The 18366-nt window shown below is 39.1% G+C and overlaps 1 protein-coding gene across 2 annotated transcripts in view; it reads right to left on the reverse strand.

Annotated features, from left to right (window-relative positions):
- ARHGAP24 (Rho GTPase activating protein 24) overlaps positions 1 to 18366 on the reverse strand; it is a 526450-nt gene that overhangs the window by 423775 nt on the left and 84309 nt on the right. Inside the window, exons 1-2 of one of the 2 annotated variants that reach the window (XM_030915930.1) lie at positions 4004 to 4074; positions 3452 to 3651 (exon numbers count right to left, since the gene is read on the reverse strand). In XM_030915930.1, coding sequence (XP_030771790.1) covers positions 3452 to 3651; positions 4004 to 4031 — 228 coding nt within the window. In that variant the 5' untranslated portion in view covers positions 4032 to 4074. Of the gene's footprint in view, positions 1 to 3451; positions 3652 to 4003; positions 4075 to 18366 lie in introns of those variants that run through there. The other variant, XM_030915931.1, reaches the window with a different exon arrangement.

Raw genomic sequence — 18366 nt, forward strand, 5'->3', positions numbered from 1 at the left:
CTCTCATTTTAGAAGTGCCTTCTAAGAGAGTAAAAAAACAAAAAGCAAGTTAAGTTTATTGAATCTTTCCAGCTGGTTAGGAATGTTTAAAAGGATGAATTTTTGAAATTTTACTCATGATATTTTCTCCATATTATTGAAATAGCCCTCATCAAAATACATGAAGGCCAAGGGCATTCTTATGCTGGAAGCATTTAAGTGAAAAGAAGAAAACAAGAAATATCTCTGACTAAAAGCAAAGGTAAAGAAAAGTTGAAGACTAATGAGAAGGCAAGGACGAAGCAGAAGGAGCACTGCATCTAGGAGCAAGAAAGTGACTCCTAGTTCTACATCTATCACTCATTAACAACGTTCTTTTGGCTGTTACACACAGATATACACACAACCATATACATTCAATCATAAACACACAACTACAGAATGACAGATTTTAGGACAAATTTTTTTCCACTTTCAACATTTTTCAAGGTGCTCAATTATTCTCCATTTAGATGTTCTGATTCTTTAAAATATATTCTACAAAAATCACTGCAGGGCTTATTTAATGTGGCTTAAAACTTTGTTGTTTTAAATAGTATGATTTTGATAGATGGAGTTGAAAACAGTCAGTATTACTCACAGTACCTTGGTCCTGGCCCTGCTGCTGCATGGCTCTAGATACATTCCATTGACGCATTAACTCATTTAAAAATATGCTATTAACAGTTACCATGTGCCAGGCATCTACTCTTACTTGGTCTATTTTAAGGGAAGAAATTAGCCCATTCATAGAACAATATAGAATGTTTGCATATTACAAACATTCCCTCTGATATAGAAATTGTCAGTTCTTAATCTGAATTTGTATGCGTGTGTTTAAACATCAGGGCAAAACATTAAAAAGTTCAAAGTTAAAATTTTCAGTGCTTGAATTGTATGAAAGTTAGTTAAAAAAGATAATTCAAAGTTATTTATCCCAAGGCTGGGCACAGTGACTCACGCCTGTAATCCTAGCACTTTGGGAGGCTGAGGCAGGTAGATCATCTGAGGTCAGGAGTTCAAGACCAGCATGGCCAACATGGTGAAATCCCTGTCTCTACTAAAAATACAAAAAATTAGCCGGGTATGGTGGCGCACTCATGTAGTCCCAGCTACTTGGGGGCCTGAGACAGGAGAATCACTTGAACCCAGGAGGTGGAGGTTGCAGTGAGCTGAGATCACACCACCATACTCCAGGCTGAGCTACAGAGTGAGACTCCATCTCAAAAGAAAAGAGAAAAAAAAAAAAAAAGAAAAAAAAGAAAGATAAAAGAATAAAGTTATTTATCCTACACTTTAACTGCTTTATTAATCACAAATCTTTAACAAATAATACATAGAATGAAAAATTTAAAAACATTTTTTAGGGGGGATGGTGATGGTCTACATTTGGTTTGTAAAAGAATTAGTACTTTTTGGTCAATACGAGTCTATTTTGTTAATTTTAGTTATCGTAAGTCCACAAATACTAGTAATACTAGGAACATGCTAATATAAAAATACTATTTATCTTGGAAATACTATGAATTAAGTAATTTTCATTTTGAGTAGATTTTTATTTGAATTAATCTGGAGTTTTTACATTATAAAATTTATATTTCCAATTTTTAATCAATATAACCACTAGAGTGCCTGCTAGTCATGAAGATACATACAGTGGATCCAAGCCTGTGGTCCGTGTTTCTCAAATTTGAGAATGTGCAAATGTCAGAGAACGTGCACATGAACTCTAGTTTGAGGAATTCTGCCCTAAATTGTTCAAAAAGGATATTATCATATTGCCTGGGATATGGCCCTCTATGTATTTTCTCACAGATAGTATTCACTGTGATCCTCCATAATGAAGTCTCCACATTGGACCCCTTAAATTCTGTCTTTTCACATTAACCTGATTCCTTTCTCTGAGTTTGGTAAAAATAATTTTATATTCAAGATAATACCTTAATCTGATTATTAGCTAATTATAAAACAAGGAGCAATTAGAAAAGAACCATGGAGGGTAAGATAGGAGACAGAAGACTCCATTAATTTGCTTCTGATCTTTGAATGATTATATGATCTTGATTACATCACTTCATATCTCTAAGTCACAGTTTCCTCCTCTGTAAAAATAGTCCCCATATTTCCCACTGGTTTGCAATAACAAATGAAATAACAGATACGGACAGTACTATAAGTGTCATGATACCAATATGGGACCTTCTAAATTTATGTATAATGTCTTGGGCTAAAGCCATATGAACTCAGACTTGAGACAAATCATTAAAAGACTGTTTAACTTTGGGTAATCTGCATTACACATAAACCTTGGTGTTCATGCATAATTAGGGTTAATAATACCTACCTCATAGGATTATTTTAAGTATTTCATAAGATAATATATGTAAATTTTTTGGCTGATCTCCAGCCCTGGCAAATGCCTAAAAAGTAGTAGCAAATTCAAAAAAATGACCAAGGTTTGTAGCATGTATTTTTATTGCTATTTTTAGGGAATTCAATTAGAGGAATGAGAACATTGTGAAATTATAATGCCTTAGGAATGTAAAATACTAAAGCAGAGACCTGGTCCAAATTCCTAATTAAGTTTCTTAACTTTAACACAAGAGGAAATAGCCTCAAGAACATACTGTTAGGGTTGTTTATATAAACGAATCTAAAATGTTTCTTCTCTCACGTATGTATCCTATAGATGTAGATGAAAAACACAGAAGCGATGCCTCAGTTTGCACATCCTCTCATCAACTGATAAGCCATGATCAATCTGAGAAAACTGTTGCAACTATAGAAATGCAGGTGAAGATGATTCTTCTCTCTCATTGCAGTCTTGAGACTTACGGTTGAGAAAATAAGTGAATAAGCAAATAAAGAACCACTAAGGAATTACAGAGCAACAGAGAGACTATTCACAGAGGAATGGGTACATTATGTATGCTGATTGAATGTATCAACGTCATTTGGTTTAGCACCACATCCATATTTTATGTAAGTTAAAGTATGGAGGGAAGCCTCTGAGAATTGATACTGAAAATGTCTCAGAAATTACTGAAAGTTGTGCCTACAGTTCTTCCTTCAAATCTGTGCTTTCCATTTACTCCTGAGAAAAAGAAAGATGTTTTGGCTACAACATATCTTTTAGCAGATGTCTATTAAAATGTTCTCATGAACTAAGTTTGCCAGAAGAACTGAGACATTCTCCTCTGGCTTAGTAAAAATTGAAATTAATATTAGATAAGTATAATTTGCCTCTTGACCTCAATTAGCAAATTTATTATCTCCAACTCAAAGCAAACAATGGGTAAAAGGGTGAAAGATGACAATGAACTGAAGGAGACCGGGGAACTTTGGGTGGTCTCAGTCCCAATCAGTTTCCAGCAAATCCCTCTATTTCTTGGCTTTCTTAGGCCCTTAATGCTTTACATTTTCTCCTACTCACCAAGGGTTTGGTTTCATCTTCATCTTTGAAATAGTAGAGCTGATCCCCCTTGAGCACAAACCAGCGAGTATGCCAAGTCTTGACAAAGCCTCCTTGCTTCCTCAGCCACCCACACTTGATGGCATTCTGCCGCCCTTGGCCTTGTTGGGGGTTCTCCGTGGTGTCATTGTTCTCCTCCATTATCAAACTGATGGACTTTCCTAGTTAGCAAACAAAAAGAAAGGAAAATAATGAGGTGCTCCGTTATATTCAACTCCCTTTTAAACCACTCTTCTCCAGAAAAAAAAAAAAAAAAAGAAAGAAAAAGAAAGAGAGGGAGAGGAGAGAGGAAAGAAAAGAAAGTAAAAGAAAGAGAGGGAGAGGAGGGAAAGAAAGAAAGAAAAGAAAGAGAGAAAGAGAGAAGGAAAGAGAGAAAGAAAGAGGGAGAGAAAGAGAGAGAGAGCAAGGGAAGTGAAGGGAAGGAAAGGGGAAGGGGAAGGGGAAGGGAGAGGGAAAAGGGGTGAAAAATGTTCCTTAACTCGTTGGCCAAATTTCTAGACACAAACCACAGACCTGGCAACAATATGCACAGAGGAAACATACAGAGAGCTTGTTTTGCCGTCCTGCCTTCTTAAATGAATTCAGCAGCTGAGTGGTGCTCTTTGTCCCTAGGTAGAACTGAAAAATGAGAAAGTTCTAGAGGTAATGTGTGAAGAAGGAATTTCTAAAAATAACCTAAGAAGAACTGAAAAATGAGAAAGTTCTAGAGGTAATGAGTGAAGAAGGAATTTCTAAAAACAAACTAAAACATAACTCTCAAGATTATGGCCTCTGTGTCTGTTGGGCACAGCCTAGGGCAGGCCCCTGCAGGCCTAGGTTTACCTGAGCAAGAGCTAGCCTGATATGTGTCCCCATTTCAAGAGACTATTTAGAAAACCTTAACAGAAGACATATGTCTTATATAGGGGAACTTATCTCAAGGTGTTTCTACCCCCTGTTTCCCAGATTATTCCCTCGACAGTTTCTTTGGCTGGTCAGGGATTCATACAGCTGAAAAAGTTTAAGAGAAAACCAAAAAAAAAAAAAAACCAAAATACCTGCTTTTGCTAGTTTTTCCTGTAGTTTTTTCCTTTCTCCTACAGCCATTCTCAAGCTTCAGGAGTCTGTGGTGTGTGCCAGTGCATGACATGATGAGGAATATTTTAAGGTTATGTGTGAAGTAGTGTAAGGCCACACTACCTATACATAAGCAAGAAAATGAGTTCTTCATTGGAAAAATATTAACCAACAGGTGAGATGCTAAAACTGCTCCAGTAAAAACAGAGAAGGTGGACGTTCTGGGGGAGCCAGGCACAAGTGGTTAAAAGAGATTTTCCTGTCCCGAAAGCTTCTTCCAAATTCTTGCTAATGTTTATTTCTAAACATTTGTTCAGGAATTGGGAAGTCCTCTCTATCTCTTGTGTCTCTGATGAGGTTATAAAGATATTGATTATCTGATAAAACGTAGATTATTCCTGTCCAGGCATATAAACAAAGTCCCTGTTTTATCATTTCTGATTGATTCTGGAAGACAAGCTGTCTTTCTGTCCAGTCTTTATATTCACCACTAATTTTTTAATCAATTTGCATGTATACAATTCTACTTATAAATTCCATGAAGTTTCCATTGTCAGTCCTTGGTCATTTATGTTTCTTCCTTGAAGTCTCAGGGTCAAATCTTCCATTATTGTGATTCAAGTTCTCTCAATTTAGTCCTGCCATTCCTGTTGCAGGGATGAAGCAGAACCTTCGTTCTAATTACTTATTTTAATAACTTCAACCATCTTTGCAGAAGATTTGCCTCTTTCATTGGCATATATTTCAATCTATCACTATCCTTACCTTAATCTTCACCTCTTAAACTACTTTTAAACTTCAAGGAAGTCACTTGACTATTGTCTGTCTCATTCAATATGCACTTTTTTCCTTTCTTAAAAAAACAGTCCCCTGTCTCTACAATACATCTGGACACCTCCTTTGCCCTGTGGGGCATTCCGTGACCATAACCACTTATTGGAGAAAACATTCTTCCATCAGGTGTGTGCCCGTGTGGGTGCAGACTGGACCATACCTGATGCTTCCAATTTGCTATGCCCGCAGGGCAGGAACTTTCGTCTCCTTTCCTTCACAGTACCTGACCTACTATGACGAGCCAAGAACTCCATTCTAAATGAATAATTAATGCTGTAGGATAATTTAGATAGTAAGTATGCTTAGTTAGACCACCCTAAATAATCTTTTTCGTCTCCTGGTATTTAAACTGTTTAAATCTACACAACTTGCTGTTTCATCACTGCCTAATTATTCTTTGACCAAACACCTTAACTTATAAAGTTAAATGGGACCTTAAAACAAACATTCCAACACACACACACACATACAACACACACACACCCCACAAACATGCACACACAAATCTAGAATTCATTGCACAACAAATTATTTAGGGCCCTTATGTATTTTTTTCTTCCCTCTCCAATTCATGCTTTCTATTAAGTTTGAAAAATTCCCTCTACAGTGCTTCAAGGTTATTAGCAATCTACCATTGATAATACAAAAAATACAAGTAGCTAATTTCCCTTTTGTGTACATTAATGCCGTAGTGAGAAATGTGTGTACACTAGAACGTGGTTTCTGATTCCTTCTGCATATATTGTTTATAAGTCTGACCGAAGTCAATGACAATATTGCCCACTGAACTGACTATAATGCCTATACTTTTATGATTTCAGAATGCATCAGAAAGTGCTTTACTAATGCTAATTGAAGACTAATTGTAACAATTCATTAAAACAGAAATGAAAACAGACTTATACTCCTAAGGGAAAAAAATGCCACAACTATTGTTGGATGAGGAAAATTAAGTTTTACTAAAATAACCACAATTTGTATAGAGGTCTTAATATTTCTGGAAAAATAAAATGATTAAAATTCTATACTTCATCTTTAAAATGAGGATGCTGGACTGGATTATTTCCAACTATGGTCTCTTCTAGCACTCTGAAATCTATCATCTCTGTAATTCTGTAAGTGTAGGGACATCAGATATCCTTACTACTCAGTAGAATATCTGGCATGCAGTGAAGCTCAATCAATGTTTGATGAAGTAATCAATTTTGCAATAGGTTTCATGCTAAGTATCTAAAAGTGAACACGATCTCCCTCTGAAATGTGATCTTCCCCCAAAGCTGACCGTAGTAAATGACACCATGATACACCCAGTTTCAAAGATAAATATATAGAAAACTGATCATTTGACTCCTGACTCTTCCTCACCCTGGATATCAAATCAATCAGTAAATTCAGAATGCCTCTAAAAATAGTTCAAATCCATCCCTTTGACTTCATCTCTATTGCCACCTTATGGTGCAGTCCACTATTATCTTTTGAAGAGATGATTCTAATAGCCTTCCGAGGAGTCTCACTGCTTCCATTTTTAGCCATAAACACAAACACACAGGTACATGCTCACACATATTTCATTCTCCAAAACGTAGCCAAGGTGAGCTTTTAAAAATTCAAATCAGATAAGGACTCTCAACATTTGAAAATGCTGTTGGCTTCCCACTGTACTTATTTCAAAATCCAGAGTCTTACCATGGCCAATAAGGCTCTGAATCATCTGGCACCTGTTTACCTCTCTAACCTAATCTCACGCCACCTTCTCCCCATCCCTCCCAATACCATACACATACATACTTAACCACTCTTATCTCCTTTCAGTTCTGGAAACACCCAAGCTCCTTTATGCCTTGCTGCTTTCTGCCCAGAAAACTCTGCCTTGAGCTGTTTTCATGCTCAACTCCTTTTTATCTAAGTTTTGGCTAAAAATCTGTCTCTTCCAAAAAACCTTCACTAATCACCCTGTGAATTAGGTCACCTCTTTTTATTCTCTGTCACTGAACTGTGTCCTTTGTCTCCCTGGCACTTCTCTAAATTGCTATTTCTTTAGTTCTTTATTGTCTATTGCCCCACCAGGAGATCATGAGCTTCATGAAGTCAAGGATATGGCTTTCCTTACTAAGTATACCCAGTGCCTTTAATAGTGCTTACCTGGTACTCAATAAACCTGTTGAATCTACAGATGGAGCTCTGCAATAATCACAACAGAATCTCTACAAAGAATATTCTAGAGGGTTCTTTTTCATTGCATTTAAAGCCTTAAAGAAAACTGTGTACATTAAGAACTTGACTTTTTTCCTTTGACATAGGAGACTTCAATTAGCATGAAAATTGTTCTTAAACACAATGTCAAAATCATTACACTTGAAAGAACCTGAAACTGCCCTTATGAAAAAAATATTCAGAATTTATACTTTTTAGTTTTGGCAGGAAATACACATAACCAATTGTGGTTTAACATTAAGTACAGTTTATTCACTAAAATTCTCAGAGAATGATTTCACCGAATCTCTGCTGGGAAAATACTTTCACTGAAGTCAGGCCATGGTAGCTAGGTGGTATGTGAGATTACAAAATAGAACTATTACCTTGGTTAGAAAATCAACATAACGATGAACAAAGTAATCATCTAAATAAATAGTTATTCCAAGCTAAAACAAAAACAGAACTGAGAAATTAACCTGTGTCTGTATCAATCTTAAGATAAAAACCTTAATGATGGCTACTGTACCATGCCATAGCTAGACAGTTCTCAGCATTTGATGGGCTTGTAGCTTTTCAATTGTTTTCCAGAGGAGAAAACTGGTTTCTACATCTGTTTGTATGGTTTTCTTTTGCAACCAGATGGACCAAGAACACAACAGTATAACATGGTGCAATCAGAGATGAAACTCATGCTCCTAACAAACTCTTCTAAGAATCAAACAGTACACACATAGATATGTAGCTGTGTGACTTCAGCAAAAAATATATAAGCATGCATATAAATAAGGATGTAAATAAAGAGGATGCCATATACCACAGAGTTGCAATGTATTTGAAATTACAATACCTTACTATACATGTTCAGCAAACATGAGAGAATGAGATGGTAGGAGAGAGCTAGAGAAAAGGAAAAAGGGAGAGAGAACAACTTAAATAACACAGGAAATTCTACCACAATGCATCCACTCAATGAATTCATGCTCCCATGGCGAGGGTGAAGGGGAACAAATACATCTCCATGCTTTCAATCAATATCAGTTTCCTTGGCATCTGGTGGGGTATTTCACTGTATAAATGTGTTCTCAGAATTTGAGTGCACATGATTTCATACCTCATGACCCCTCAATCAGTCAAAGAAACAGTGATCTGTCCTATTGCTGGGGGAAGAAAACAAAACAAAACTGGCAATATTGGTAAAATATTACAACCTATGAGAGATTTGTGGGACTTTGAGAAGAAATTTTGATCACACTCAATTGTCACCATTTGCACTGACTTTAGAACATAAATCATTTTTAAGATGTGATTCCACGGTATGCAGTATATTACTACAGAGAGCCAATATTTACCTAAATTCTACTTTTTCTTATTTTAAACAAAATAGTTTATTTTATAGGTATTGCCAATAGGCTGGTTTGTCAAGTGGCAGGACATTGTATTGAGCTGTATGTCTACATACTAGATACACCCTTTCTATGCATAATTGTTCACACTACAAAAACTTACAAAAGGAATTAGATGGTATGTGCATGTGTTTACAGGCATACATGTAAGTGCACATATGTGTATGGGTGTGTGTATGTGTGGGTGTACGGTGGGTGTGGGTATATATATATACCATGTATGTTCTGTCTAGAGCAGGAGTCCCCAACCCCCTGGGCTGCAGACCAGTACCAGTCCATGGCTGGCAAGGAATTGGGCCACGCAGGAGGTGAGCTGTAGGCAAGCGAGCATTACTGCCTGAGCCTCATCTCCTGTCAGATCAGCAGTGGCATTAGATTGACATAGAAGCTCAAACCCTATTGTGAACTGCCCAGCAGGGGATCTAGGTTGTGCGCTCCTTATGAGAATCTAACTAATGTCTAATGATCTGAAGTGGAACAGTTTTATCCCCAAACTATCTCCCCTTCGCCCCATGAAACTGGTCCCTGGTGTTAAAAAGGTTGTGGACCACTGCTCTAGAGAACAAAATCTTTAAAGGCAAAATATTCATTGACATTCTTTTCTCATTTTTTAAATACTCAGTGCCATGGCTTGGAAGCCATGTAAGCATATGCCTGCAGATCTGACATTCTTTGATGAAGCAAAGTACATAAAAGAGTGTTGCCATCCCATGTTCAATAAAAAACCTGATTGTGCTATTATTAAAGTCAACCAGTGAAGTGATAGATTTATTTTTATTATTTCTCAGAACATTTCCTCAATAACTGTAGCTGTGTACCTGATTTAGAAGCTGGAACTCTTTTAGTATTCTAAATATTTAAAAAATTTCAGGATAAAATGATGTAACAAGCATATTTTTCATGTAAGTCAGTCACCTCTGACTTGATTTAACATATTCAGCTCTCTACTTTGGCTCAGCTGTGAATGTTGAATGTGAAAGTTGAATCCTACCAAATCTCTCCTTTGTCCATTTTCCAATTCCATCTAGATTTTCCCTGGATGCAATGAATGCCATCTCTCCTAACTCTCACTACCTATAGCAGAAGTTAGTGCCCCACAGAGAATCCTCTTACTTGTTGTTATGGACTGTATGTTTTGTGCCCTCCTAATTTGTATGTCGAAGTCCCAACCCTCAGTGTGATGGTATTTGGATATAGGGCCCTTGGGAGGTAATTAGGATTTGATGAGGTCATGAGGATGGGGTGGTGATCCAATGGGATTAGTGCCCTTATAAGAAGAGACACCAGAGAATTTGTGGTCTCTTTTTCTGCACCCACACAAAGAAGAGCTCATGTGAGCACACAGCAGTATGGTGGTCACCTACAAGCCAAGAAAAGAGGCTTCAGAACAAAACCCACCTTACAAGCACCTTGATCTTAGACTTCCCTGCCTCCAGAACTGTTAGAAATAAACTTCTCTTGTTTGAGCCACTCAGTCTATGGTATCTTGCTATGGAAGCCTGAGACAAATAAGATACCTGCCATTGTACCCACTCCACCACAGGGTCTGCATGTTGGCTGGTCACCACAAACCTTAGACAATGACTTACTAGAAAGGGACTAACAAGGCAGCCTTCTTGCCTCATAGGGAACTAACTTTGTGTTTCAGTCTGTGCTCCAGAGCTTCTGCATGAGATTAGGTCAAAGCCAGTTTATACTGAACTTGATTCCCCTGCCCCATCCTGCTTCCCTTACTTCCCTTCTCCTGAGAGCACTCCATAATAAATTACTTGAGTAGTAATTCTTACCTCAAGCTCTGCCCTAGGAACTCTGGCCTTAGACTCTTCTAAGCTGCAGATGCTTCAACTTTTGTCACCCTCACTTCTCTTCCTAACTTCACCCATGGTAACAATAATAGTTCAACATTGAACTTAGTGTCTTTCTTTCTTGCCAAATGTGGTAAAGCCTATTGTTGCCTTCAATTTCTGCCCACTTTCCTTGTCCCATCATGCCATTCCTGATACTCTTCATCTCAGGTCTGGGGAAGCCAGGAACACAATGAGGATGAATTTGTCAGTACCACCTCCTAGTTTATGGATGGTTGGCTGAAAGTAAGAGTGTGGTACAAGGATACTATTAGGGAGTACAAGTATAAATGGGAGGAATGCAAGTAGAAGATGGAAGCATAGGTGGTGGTAGAGAGAAGGGGCAAGAGTCAAGGACGAACATTTTCATTTCCATCACAAAAGTCTAAATCTCCATGTTCTACCCTGTGTCAGACATAAAATCATATAGTTATGTGGCTCAACCTTGAATAAAATCTTGTTCATACACAGAGACAGACACATGCACACACACACACACACACACACAAATTCACATAAAACTAAGTGCACTGAGAACGAGCAATACCTTTAGAACTCATGGAGTGCCCACTGTGTACAAGACACTGTGCAAATCCAGACCCATCATATCACTTTCCTTGATTACCATCATAGCCTTCTATTTAATCTAAATCCTGATTTCATTCCTAGCACACTGATATGATGGTTTCTTTCCATAGCATTAGCAATTTCTTTAGAAAGTGAATCAAGTCATGTTACCACCATTCTAAAACTATCTAATAATTAAACATTTCCACTCAGAGTTAAATCCAAATTATTTGTCACAACCAATACGGCCCCAAACAATCCCTGCCTACCTTTCCTTGAATGCTTCCCTCACATCTTTGAACGGCTAATTTATCACCATTCAATTCTCAGTTCAAATGTTGCCTTATTATAGATGCCCCCCTCGGCCTCCCTTACTAGAAGCATCCCTCATCCCTCGCCACATTCTGTCATATTTCCTTATTTTATTTTTTCCACAGCACACAAGAATCCCTTTTGTATTCGGTTTTCCTTGTCATTTCTCTGTCTCCCCTTTGGCACAAGAGCACCTTGAGGATGGAGGCCTTTTAACCAGTGTATTGAGCAGAGGTAGCAGAGAGTGTCCATTAAATACACAGTTCTGGTTCAAATGCATGAACACCTCCTAAGGCATAAAACTACCAAAAAGCATAAAACTATAAAATGGTTTAAAAATATACCAGATAGCTAAAGATTCATACAAGAGCAAGGATGCAGAGAAGGACATATAGAAGGTTTTGCAAACATGTGCATTTACCAAAAAGTACATAACGGAAAAATATTTAAATAATTAGATCTTAGTGACTTATAGTAAGGGGGAAAAAAGTAACTGCTAACTAAAGAAAACAGATGAGTTTTCACAGTTCAATTTCTGTCCCCTCACTCTCCATCATACCATCTTTTTCTTGAAGAATAAATCAAAATGTGGTGCCTACAAGGGAATCAGTCCTCTAGGTCCAAAATAACAAAGGATGTAATAGAGATTGTTTTAGCGCTGATATAAATTCCAGGAGCCTAAATATGTTTATGGGAAGCAATTGAATTTCTTAAAGTAGCTGGGAGGGCTTAGCACTTTCACGTGTGGTTTTTCCACTGCCTGGACATCATGGTTAACTTCTATTTATCCTTCAGGTATTCCACAAAGGCTTCCCTGGTGCCACCCCCACTCCACTCTGAAAGTTTCCTTTGCATGATACCATCCTGGACATGACACTTATCACATACAGACCATGTTTTTATTACTTCTCAGTGTTCTACACCACAATAGACTCCCTGGAACCCACCAGATGAACCAGAATATAATGAATGCTCAAATAATTATTAAATACATGGCAAACTGATGAATAAATGAATGAATGCTTCAATCCATCTTTGTGTTTCAGTCAGTCTTCAGGGTTTATATTAAAATTGACAGCAAAACCCTCAACAATTCCTAGTACTGTACAAAAAAAAATCATAAAACATTTGCCATTACTAGACACAAATGCAAGGACATCATGCCAAATTCTCTCATTTAAACCTAACCCAAATTTAGTGGCTTAAAGCTAAACTGAACACCAAAAACAATTGAGTCAAGTGGACTGCCATTTGTCTCACTGGATGCTACTCTTAATCATGATTTGAGTTAAAAACAAAGAAACATTTCTTCTTGAAAATGAAAAGTATAAGCATGAAAAGAACAGTGGGAATTAAATGAAGCAAAACAGCCGTGAATACAAAGTCAAAAATAGTCACCAGAAGGACATACCTGGGGGAACTTACGTGGTTATTTTCCTGAAGAAACACTGCAAAATCCTGTTGCTTGATTAAATTGTTCAGAACATCAGGCGAATAGACAATAGCAAAAAATGATGTGTATGTTGGGATTGATCAGGAACATCAATCTACATGTTATATTTTAAGCTTCAATGTTTCCATATTAATTTGCTAAGAAATCAAAATGACTTACTGAAATGAACCATAAAAAAGGAACTTTCTCCTAAGAATTTAGTTTTTGCTGTCTGTTTAATGCCTCATACATTGTAGAGAGAATCTTTTCCCTCTTAAGATGGTTTTAATTCAACTAGAGAAAAAATCAGATATATATTAATTTTAATATATGTATAATACTTTAATATATACTTAGAACTGCCCTTCACTACCACAGTGATATCTGAAGGACGAATAAAAAGACAACCATTGGAATTCCCCATGGTGATAACCTGAGTGAAAACAGAAATCAAATCAAAAGATATACTTTACTATTGATTGGGATTAAGAAAGAACTGCTGCTTGTCAAGCCCAAGGCAGATATTATTAATTAATCACCTATATTCACTCCCAGATGCCATCTCAATCCAGCACTCTAGGAAGTCACAACCAATTAATCATATATACAGAAAAGTAAGAAAGACTCTTTGTTAATTCAATTCTGTAAACAAACTACGAACTGAAGATATCCCTCAAATATCAAATAGAAACTCTGGTGCTCCTCCAAAAGCAATGCCATTTGAAATGGGAAATGATGAGAAATTCAACTTGTTTTAATGGAAAGCTTCAAGATAGCAACTATCATTTCATCATATGGCCACAGAGAAACAAAGAAAACAAGCCTGAAGCAGGAAAGATGAAAAGGAGTTGGATGTCTCTTATTTTATATTTATTAATTGAATCTGTGACTAGATCCTTCAAAATAAGATCAGAAACATGATGTTATAAACATCTCAATTTTTAAGCTTTTGTGTATACTCCACTCCCTCACCCATAGTTATTAATATGATTTTGTTTTGAAAAACTGTCACAAAGAAAAAAAAATTGGGGAGGCCCAGAAGGGTTGTGAAGATGTTGGTCAAAATATACAAAATGACAATTAAACAGGAGGAAATGTTCAAGAGGTCTATTATATAACATGACTATAACAATGTATTGTTTTCTTGAAAATTGCTAAGAGTAGATCTCAAGTGTTCTCATCACAAAAAATAAGGATGTGAGGTAATGTTTATGTTAATTTGTTCAATTTAGCCATTCCAGAATGTATGTGTATTTCCAAACATGATGTTGTACATGACCAATGTATATAATGTTCATTTGTCAATTAAAATTAACTCATTCATTAATTTTTAAAAGAGGTTTTCCACACCTAAATCTGAAAAGTAATGGGATTATAGTACCCAAGGTATGGGAGAGCAACGGCAGTCATGAAGGAGAGCTTTATGCACATAGCAGAGAGAATTGGGAGAGGAAAGCTGAAGCCTGCATGATACTCAGAAAGTCAACTGGGTCCTTTCCTCATTATGGGGAAATGACCTCTGTCCCTATAATTTATAGAGCCCCTCCAGCACTTTCCCTGATGCCCATAATTTTTAAGCTAAGATGAAAGCTTTCCTGAAACACTACTTTTAATATCAGGTTCCTTTAGTGAGTCTGACCTAGAAGAATCAAATGTTGTCGATTGCATTATCATTTCAAGCCCCTCAGTGGGGCCAGCTTTTTATTCAACTACACTTCAAAGAAAATACTTTACAAGTGGGTAACTTTGATGGAGATAGTCATTTGTCTACAATGAACTCTCCAATTTTCTCCTTGAAATGAAAGCCCCAAGGTACTTAATGATTTCCAATAAAGACCACTCATTTTTGTCAATTAATCCTGTGGGTGGAACATCATCAGGCTTGCTCTAAAGCCCAGCAAAATGACTAGGCTTTCTAAGTATATAAATCTTGTCCTAATCACTAAGCCACAGTTGCTCTCCCAGTGGTTTATAATATGGAGGTATGGACAATATGACTTTTTTAAAATTAGAATCTGAGGAAGGTAGGGAAAAACTTTTGTCAAGTGAAAATAATAGCATCATTCACATTATGGTAGACTTTGATGTGTTAAACTGTGATCTTTGATGAAGTGCTGCTATTCACATATAATTTGAACATATTTTAGCACTTCAAAATATCTGATTATTTCACACTTTAGTTTTAGATATGTTAAATAGAAATCTAACTTTACTGCACCTGAATACATTTAATCAGCAGTTTAGAGAAAGAGAAATAAATATTCTACATAAAAAAAAAAGTTTTAAATTAAGAAGTTTGATGGCACATATGTTATTTGAAGTATCCAAAAGCCTGTCTCTGAGGACTCCCCTCTTCCTCATGCTATGTTGTTCTCGTTGGTGCCACCATCCCTTTGCTAAAGGGATGGGCTTGAACTTAGTTACTCATGGAACCTGAGCTCCCTAGCAACAGTGACTGGCCCAGGAAATGGACATGTGACTCAGACAGTGCCAAATAGAGTCTTCCCTTAGGATAGGAAAGACACTGAAAGGATGAGTATCTGAGGTTGGCGGCATTCATCTTCCCTTTTAGCAAAGCCATTTGTAAAATGAAGATGTGCAGAGACAAGCTGATGTGAGAGAGGAATGGAGAGAGAACCCAAATAAATTTGTAACCTGAGGAAAAGGAGTGATTCGCTTAGAAAGGATAAAGAAAGTAATAACATAAAAAATTATAAAGCAGACTTCATTGAAGATAAAAAATGTGTGCTCAACAAAAGACATCACTAAGAAAATGTAGTCTTCTGCAACTGGAGGAATTGGGAGATCCACAGGGAAAATGCCAGGATACCTGGCAGCTAGGAAATGATTACAGAAATATTGCTACATGGAGGCCAAGATGGCTGACTAGCAGCAGCCAGTGTGCACTGCTCTTATGGAGAGAATAAAGAGTGGTGGGTGGACACTAGCTCTTCAACCGCAACATCCCAGGTGAACACATTGGGCTTCATCAGGGAAACAGCATGACTCACAGAAAACAGAGAAGAGCAAGACAGGAAAACTGCCCACCTAGAGTGGCACAGAGCCAGGGGAGTCACCACACTGGGGGAACAGTAAGTAAGTGAGAGTCCTCAGGGACCCATACTTCTGCCACTTCTGCTCAGGAGATCCCGGCAAACTCGCCTGCTGGGCCCTCCAGACCAACACAGAGAGCTACATGGGAGTCTGGGCAGAGCCTCATTCAGGCACACAGGGAGTCCTGGGAGCCTTGGATCCTCGGGCATCCTGGCACCAGTGGCTGCAGGTTCAGCAATGGGGAAGGCCAGTCTCCCTCACATGCCTGCAGGAAAGGAATCAAATAGCTGAGCAGTGATGGACTGCAAGCCTTGCCTCCACCGTACCTTGCAAGATAAGGCCCATTGGCCTGGGGTGCTGGTGAGACCACTCCAGCCCCACCTGAGTTCTTGGGCAGGGAGCAGCTCTGCACTTCCCTGGGACAGAGCTCCCAGAGGGAGAGGTAGCCTGCCGTTTTTGCTTCTCTACAACCCACCCTCCTGTTGCTCTCAGGCTCCAGAGGGTGTGCAGTGATTGGTGATTCTCCCAGACCCCCAGCAGAACTGCCTTATGGACAAGGAACAAGACTGTGCTCCATGTAGGTCTCCATTTCTGCTACTCCTCACTGGGCAGGTCCTCCAAACCTGGGACTTCAGTGACCCCCGCCTGGGCTCTCAGAATGCTAGCAGCTCTGCACTTTCCTGGGGATAGATCTCCTAGAGGGAGGCAGGGCACCATTTTTTCTGTCCTGCAGCCCTTCCTCATATTGCCCTCACACTCAGGGGGGAGTATAGTGGTTGGGGACCTATGTAGATGCCCAGCACAGTGCAGCCACCTTACAGAAAAGCAGCCAGACTATTTTCCACATGGGTCCCCACCTACCCTACCCTTCACTTGGCAGTGCCTGTTGACCTGGGCCCCCAATATGATTAACCTGTCCCCACCTGAACACTTTAGTCAGTGGTGGCTCTGCATTTCTCTGAGGAGGAAATCCTAGAGACAACCCACAGCATGTATGACATTGCATTGCAGTGGTACTGCCCTGACTCTCCTCGGGCTGGGGAAGGAACAAAGGGTCTGGTTGCTATGCTGAAACCTCCAGCAAGCTGCAGCCTTCACATGGAGAGGAGCCCAGTCTCTCTTTCCAGCGAGTTCCCACACCCCACTCTTCACCAGGCAGGGTCCTTGGCTCAAGACCACTGAACAGTTCCTCCACCCCCAACTGAGCATTCCCATTGTTAATGGCTCTGTGCTTCCCTGGGGAGGTGATCCCAGAGGCAACCAACAGCTCCTCTGCACCTGATGCCCTCAGTCTGGGGAAGAAATAAAGAACCTGAGGGTTTCACTCATACTTGCAGCACACCACAGTTATATACAGAGAGGAGCTCAGGCTCTCTTTTCTGTGAGTCCTCAATCCCCCACTCTTTACAAAGTGGGGCCCCAAGCTTGGGCCAGCAGTTGCAGTCACTCCCACCCACGAGCTGAACATTCCCAGTAGCAGTGGCTCTGTGTGTCTCTTGAGATGAAGCTCCCAGAGAAAACCAAAAGCCCCTCTGCCACTGCCACTGCAGTGGTACTGTCCTTAGTGCCCTCAGACTGGAAAAGGAGCAAAGACTCTGAGTGATTTAACCACATCTCCAGCAAGCCACTGCTGTCCTAAAAAGAAGAAGCCAGTCAGTTTCCCCCATAAGCTGCCTGGCCTCTCTGCTCATCAACAGGCAGGACCCCCTAGTTTGAGTCCACAATGCAGCTACCCCACCCCAACTGGGAGTGGTTCTGCTTTTTTCTGAGATGGAGCCCTGAGAGATAAGTGAAAGGCTCTCTTCCACATGTCTCTACTCATGGCAAGGTCCCTTCTCCTGCTACCTCCCAGCTACAAAGGAACATAAAGCCTGAGATCACCCCAGGGCTGCAGTGTGCAGCCAAGAAGTGCCAAGCCAAGAGCTACAGCCAAGACTTGAATGGAGAGGATCCCACACTGTTAGAGCACTGAGAGGCACTGAGAGGGAGTATATTGCAGTCATGAGGAAATACAAAGGAGTGAAATGGCTAAGCAAGAGCGCACCTACTGGCCATTATGCTTAAGCACCACCTACTCGATCACAACCCAAACTTCAACAACAAGAATACTTTGCTAATATGTGCCACCTCCTGCCCACACTGTGAAACCAAGGACAAGAACTCAGCCACAAATAAAGT

This window comes from Rhinopithecus roxellana, chromosome 2 (genome assembly GCF_007565055.1).
Source record: "Rhinopithecus roxellana isolate Shanxi Qingling chromosome 2, ASM756505v1, whole genome shotgun sequence".
Lineage (NCBI taxonomy): Eukaryota > Metazoa > Chordata > Mammalia > Primates > Cercopithecidae > Rhinopithecus > Rhinopithecus roxellana.